We start from the raw sequence: 6,395 nt of genomic DNA on the forward strand, positions 1-6,395 counted from the left end.
CCAGTTCTCCCCAGCTTTCAGAATCACCCCACGAGCCCCTGGCCCAGCAGCCCATGCCATTTGTGAGGCTCAGAGAGCGGGTTAATTAGCGAGAAGCTGCTCGTCAATTAGAAGTGGGTGCCTTGATAAGGAGAAAATTAAGAGATGTAGGTGAGGAGGAAGAGCTCCAGATGGGGTTGGGGGGTCACCCCAGGGTGGCTCAGTCCTTCTGTGGATCTGTATCATCGGGGTGGGGGTCCCTGGGGCTGCCCCTGGCAGTCCCATGCGGGCAGGACCCCCTGCCCGTGTACAAATGACTGCTCTGGGAAGATGAAGAAGCAACTGGCTCTGACACAGCCCATTTATTACGGGGTCGCGGCCGCCGGCGCACCGAGCAAACCCCATCGCTCTCAGAACGGCGGGGAGGGTTTGTCTCCAACTGCGGGGGATGGTGTGGGAGGAGTGGGGCAGGGGAAGGAGGCTGGTGGCAGCCCAGCCAGGACAGCCCTGTCCCTGCAGTGCGGGGCCAGAGGAGTCCCCGCCTCCCCCGGGTTTGTGCTGCTGAATGCGTCACCTCTGACAGCAAAACAACAGGGGGGGGATTCGGGCTCATCCCACAAAGGTGGGGGGTCAGGAGACACCTAGGGCCAGAGAGGTGGTGGTGGCAGGTCCTCCCGGGGCAAAAGAGGGGTGCTGAGGTCCTGCCTTCCCCCCACTCCCCGTGGGGACACAGGGGAGGAGGGAAGGCCCCCGAGGTCCATTTACTGCCGCGGGAGGGTCAGCACATCCCAGACCCAGACCCAGGTGTGATCAGCGCGGGATGAGGGCAGCGGGCACCACCAGATCTGAGAGACTGAATAGTCCCAGCTGCCCCCTGCGCTGCTGAGCACATTCTGGGTGCAGGGCTGCGACACACCGTGCTCCCGGGGCTGGCTGGAAGCTGGGTTTGGGCAGAGCCTTTCCTCTGGCTCCAACGCAGCAGTGATACCCTCCTCCTCCTCCTCCAAGGAAGCCGATTTCTCAGTTGGCTCATCCAGGTCCCAGCTGCTGGCAGCGAGGGTGGCTGGGGCCTCGTCCCACTTGGAGGATGGACGCACACCCCAGGGTGGGCAGGTGAAGATGCTGGGACTCCAGATGGCCTGGAAGCCCTGGCGGCTGCGAGGCCAGCTCTGCGTGGGGCTCTGGAGAGCAGCTGCTGTCACAGCTGGGAGCAGGGGACAGGCCCGCCATCCCCATGCGGTCACTCATCAGTCACTCGCGCTGTCCTCGCTGTCTGAGTACGCCCCCAACAAGCCGAGGGAGGAGGATGTGGTGCCCGTTGCTGTGGGAAACGAGCCTGGAAGCCAAGCGAGAGAGGAAACCCCATCAGGTATGGCCCTACCCATTGTGGGCAAACCCCACCGGCTCACGCAGAAACACAAACCTCCCTCGCTGCTCTGGATGCTCGCAGTTGGAGATGAGGCAGCCGGAGCTGGAGCCTGAGCCGGTGCCTCATCCCCCCCAGCCTGAATCTTGCTGAGGACAGCAAGGTTAAATCGGGTGGACAAGGAGACCCCACACCCCCTCCGCTGGAGCCTCTTGCTTCCGCCTTGCGGCAAGAGGAAGAAGCAGCAAGGTTGGCCCAAGGTCTGCAAAACCCCCTTCTCCCTCCGCAACCCCCCGGGAGATTTGAGCCACTGGAAAGGAAGAGAGGAGCCGGCTCTCGGCTCCGGCCATGCGAGCTGCCAGCTGTGAGCATGAGGCAGCGTCATGGGCAGCGAGCCCCGAGTTCCTGAATGATGGGCAGCTCCTCCAGCATCGTTTGGCTGAACAGACCCTGCCAGCAGCCAGGAGCAGGTGGCTGGGGAAAGCAGATTCAAAATGGGGCATCTACGAGAGCTGTCCTTCCCCAGGGATCCCATGAGGGCAGAGGGACTTATTAAGCCAAAGGCTAGGACCAATCAGCCCAGAATCTATCAACTTATCAGCTCGTTCCCCAAATCCAAGGGTCCTCTGACTTCCTGCAGCAGTGAAGGATGAGGTGCTGGAAAGCCTTTCTGCTTGTTTTCACCACTTCTCTAAAGCTTCCAAACTCTGATAGTTTGGCAGGTTTTCTAATCAGGCTCCAAACCAAAGCAATTTTCTTGTTTTCACATTTCTATCTTGCTGTCGTGATGGTTCCCAGCATTGTATCTGTGCACTGAGACACTGTTTTGAAGCTTCTGGCCCTGATAGTCTGTCTTCAAGGCCTTGGCTTATCCCCAAGGGCCAGGGAGGAACCTCTCCCCCATCAGGATATCTGGAAACAGGGACGACCCCCTGCTTTGACACCATCACGGCTCAATCTGTCCCACAACAAGGACCTGACCTGAGAGCATTCAGGCTCTGAAGACAGAGCTAAAGAGCACTTGGGTGCTGCCAGACCCCTCCCTGACGACCCAGCTCAGGCCACCCCACCCCCACATGGGCAGTTACCGGTGTTGGCCGTGGTGCCACGGTTCTCTGTCCCGTTAGCCAGGGCAGGACCCGGCTTCTGCTTCTTCACTGTGACCAGCCCGGCCAGCTGGGACTTGGTGTTCAGTTTGCCCACGCTCCGTTCCCAGGTCTCAGTTTTCAGCTTCTTACACGGGGGCTGAGGCTCCTGCAGAGTAGAGCAGGGGTGTTAGGGTGCTCTGGCCTTGGAAGGGGGGTGGAGGGAGAAGGAGGAGTGGTAAGAACAGCAGCACAAAGAGCAAGAAACATGAGGGTAGCTGCTCAGAGAGGCCAAGGAGGGTACTCTCCCCCGCAAGCAGCTGGCACAAGCTAGACAAACAACAGGGATATGGATCTAAATGGCTGCAAAACAGCCCTTGGAGACAAATGTCCTGTTGCCTGTGGCTTAAATTCAGCCTTGCACGGCTGAAGGCTAGCCCTGGGACATTAAGGAGCCAGATGCATGCCACAGGGCTGCACAACCTCTGCCAGGCAGGACCGCGTGCCTGCAGGTGGTCCAGCCACTGAATCAAACTCCCCCAGGCATGAGGATTAGTGCCGGGCCAGGGAACATCGCTCAGATTAACCCCAGGCCGGCTTAGAGACATGGCAGCTTTGATTCATCCAAGCGGACAGAGGTCCCTGCAGACACGGATTGACATCGGAGAGCAGCAGTGCAGGGGCCTGTCTGTGGGGATAATCCCTCCCTTGCAAGCCGGGCACTGAAAGCTCTTTTGTTCTGCATGTCTCCAACACGGACAAAACAGAAGCAAAGGAGAGGCTGTCCCAGGCAGTGGTTTCATTGCTGTCATGTTCAGAGTGCTGAAATCATGCCTTAAGTATGACCAAGACACAGGCGAGCCTGTCCTTTTCAAGCTGAAAGGGAAGCCATGTCCTGAGCGAGGACAGGGGCAGCTCCCGCCCAGGCTTTGTCAGCACAGGCAGTCTAAAATCACCAACTGATCCCCATCCCCTTTCAGCCCAGCACACAGGGACACAGGCTTTCTAAGCTGCTCATGCGTGACAGGAATTAGGGCTTCAGCGTCACACAGAGCAGGGACAAAACAGGCAACACGTAGCCCAGGACAGGGGGTTTGGTCTGGGGGAAGAGGTGCGGTGGGTGGAAGAGTCTCTGCCCCCCACTAACCTCCTGCAAGATGTCCGTAGGTTTAATTTTCGCCACAGGTTTCGGGCATGATTTTGCAGACTCTTCGTCGGAGTCGGAGTCTACCAGCAGGCGCCGGTTCTGGGCCTCCTCCAGCATAGCTCTGCAAGGAGAGAGGCCATGCATAGAGGGTTAGAGCTGGCTGCCTTCCACCGCCACGCCGAGCAGCGCCAGCCCCATGCTGTGCCTGCGCTCTTTGCTGTAAGGGGAGCTGCAGTTCAGCAGCAGTGCAATGGGATCCACCTTCTCAGGTGCTTTTTAAGAAGTCACGGTCAAGCAGTGCCCGAAGGGTGATAGCACTGGGATCTGCAGCCTCAGTCAGGTGCAGAAACTCTCCATGGGAGGACACTTGTCGGGGGGAGTCAGGCCCCTGCAGCGGCCCAGATCTTCCCACCAGTGACATCAAAACCCCTCCACCTCCACTGCCCTAAAACACTCTGCCACAACAAACTGTCCCCAGTCTCCTTACAGCCCACTCAGGACTACATCCCACCTACACAGCTCACATGAACTCCCCAGGCTGGGGCTGGGGGAGCCCAGAGCAGCACAGGCAGTGTGAGCTGCAGGGAGCTGGGGTTCAGCTTCCTCAGAGTAAAGCGGTGTGCAGGCCCCGGGCAGGCCCAGTGCTTCAACGACTGATGTTCATCGTGTCAGGAACAAGCTAAAAAATAGTCTGGTTTGTATATGAACTATTCCCCCAGCTGCAGCAATTGGCCTTTGTTCTGTGAGGCATTTTCTTGTCAGTCTTTGGGGTAGGAAAGAATTAAATTAATTGGCCCTGAACTGAACCTCAGGCAGGGCCCTCTCTTAAGTGTTCTCGGGGTGCTGAGGAAAGGGCCAGGGCCTGGTTTCACACTCCTGTGAATGCTTTATGCTCACTCACTTCATCTCTTGCTCATCCTCCTCTTGTTCCTTGCGCTTCTGCTCCTCCTCATACTCCTTGTACTGCTTCAGCATGGCCTCAAAGTCCACATTTGCCTGGCGCTGGTTGAGTTCCTTCAGCTCCTGCAGGTTCTCCAGAACTTCCATCTCCAGTTTGGAGTCCTTGGTTCGGTTCTCCAGGACCTGGTGACCAGAGGCAAATCGGGCTTCTGTGAGGCAGCAGAGCCTGCCAGCAATCTCCAGCACTGCCTCCCCCTCCAATGCAGGGCAGGAAGCACTAAGAGGATCATCACCATCCTCATTTTTGGGTCTTAATAGGACAGGAAAAACTAGGGCAAGATGTAGCCTGTCACAAGTTCCAAAACGGGATGAAACCTCCTGTGAGCAGAGGGTTGTCCCCTGCCTGTCCAGAGCACAGCAATACCTCGGGAGCCTGAAGAACTAAGACAACGGCTACAACGTCACCTGCTTCACTGGGGAAAGCTAGCCAGTGCAGGAGAGAGGTTTGCCTTCTGCAGAGAAGGTCACGTTCTCATACCTTCATGGGATTGTTGAGCTCTTCCTCTTCCCTCTCCTTCTGCATTCTTTTCTCCTCTTCCTCCAATAGTTTCTCAGCTTGGAAGTTGCGTGTGGCGCCATGCTCCATGGTGTAGTCTGTGTTCTCAGGGTCTGTCTAAGGAAGAAACAAGCAGCAAAATCATTGTACTGGGACAATTCTGCTTCAGCCATCCCGTGGCCACTTCCAGAGCCGCACGTAAATGTTTCCCAATATCATTCACATCACAGGGCAGACAATCACCCATGGCCTTCTCTTCTGCTCCAGCTGATGTGCTGCTGCAGCCCACCCACAGATGGGCGAGACACTTCAGAACTATAAACTGCCATCATAAGGGAAGATATAGCAAAAAGCACACACTCAAGATTCTGCTGGGACAGCCCTTCGCCATTGGGCCAGCACACAGTTAACGTCCATGGACTGCACAACCTCCCCAGAAAGTACCAAACATAGTTTACCTTGAAAGTGATCTCCGCCAGGCAACGCGTGCACTTGATGTAGAAGCGGAAGATGGGAAGTCCCAGGTACACCTCATTCTGAACAGTCTCCTTACGGGCATTAAACTTCTTCCCTTTATAGATGTATTCACCACACGTCTTGCATCTACAAAAGGACAAAGAGAAGTCCATAACATGTCAAAAAAGGGGAAGAAACAGACCAATAAAAGTCCAAGTGATTTTCAAGCCACGTCACCTCAGTGATGGTTATTTTCACCTTTGGAAATCCAGTCCCTACTCTTCAAACAATCCCAAAATCACCCACAGCATCTCTTCCATCTCCCTCGCCCCTTTTCTCGCAGTCTGCGCCACCTCTAATGGCTGCTGGCAGCAGCTCCCCTGCAGCGTAAGGAGGTGAAACAATCCCCGAGCAAACTCCTCTCTTCCACCTCTGTCTCCTGCTGACCAGTACAGCCCCTCTTACCGCATGTTGAAGGGGGCCATGAGCCGCACCACATACTGTCGGTCCTTTGGGAGTTTGAGCTTTGGGATCTTAGCAGGATCGAAGTCCGGCGGGTAGTATTTCTACAGAGACAGAGCAGAGACATGCGTGTGCTGGGCATGGAGTCACTCAGAGCAGCGAGAACAGTGGCTGGCAGGCTCCCGGCTGCCGTACCAGCCGCAGGCAGCAGCTCCATGCAGCAGGAGCCAGCGTGCCCCTACTAGCCAGGTACGCTCTCAGGGCCCGAGCGGCCCGTCCACCACTGCCCGCCAGAGCCAGGAACTGGGGGGTGTGGGTGTGTGGCTGTACATCCTGGGCCCCAGGCCCTCCCCAGCGTGATTTTAGGGCCCAAACCCCCTTGTCCCCGCCAATCCCCTCCAAGCGCTGCCAGGAGCCCCAGTGTGGGGATCCCCGCCCCAACCG

At 57.0% G+C, this 6,395-nt stretch overlaps 1 protein-coding gene across 1 annotated transcript in view; it reads right to left on the reverse strand.

The window, feature by feature from the left end:
- Window positions 1-326: 326 nt before the first annotated feature.
- Window positions 327-6,395, reverse strand: part of YJU2 (YJU2 splicing factor homolog) — a 6,349-nt gene continuing 280 nt past the window's right edge. The window contains exons 2-8 of the mRNA XM_026865274.1: window positions 5,955-6,055; window positions 5,492-5,636; window positions 5,016-5,150; window positions 4,479-4,660; window positions 3,578-3,698; window positions 2,434-2,599; window positions 327-1,315 (exon numbers count right to left, since the gene is read on the reverse strand). Coding sequence (XP_026721075.1) covers window positions 1,227-1,315; window positions 2,434-2,599; window positions 3,578-3,698; window positions 4,479-4,660; window positions 5,016-5,150; window positions 5,492-5,636; window positions 5,955-6,055 — 939 coding nt within the window. The 3' untranslated portion in view covers window positions 327-1,226. The remainder of the gene's footprint in view (window positions 1,316-2,433; window positions 2,600-3,577; window positions 3,699-4,478; window positions 4,661-5,015; window positions 5,151-5,491; window positions 5,637-5,954; window positions 6,056-6,395) is intronic.

Source organism: Athene cunicularia (genome assembly GCF_003259725.1).
Source record: "Athene cunicularia isolate RWA chromosome 28 unlocalized genomic scaffold, athCun1 chr28_part3, whole genome shotgun sequence".
Classification (NCBI taxonomy): Eukaryota; Metazoa; Chordata; class Aves; order Strigiformes; family Strigidae; genus Athene; species Athene cunicularia.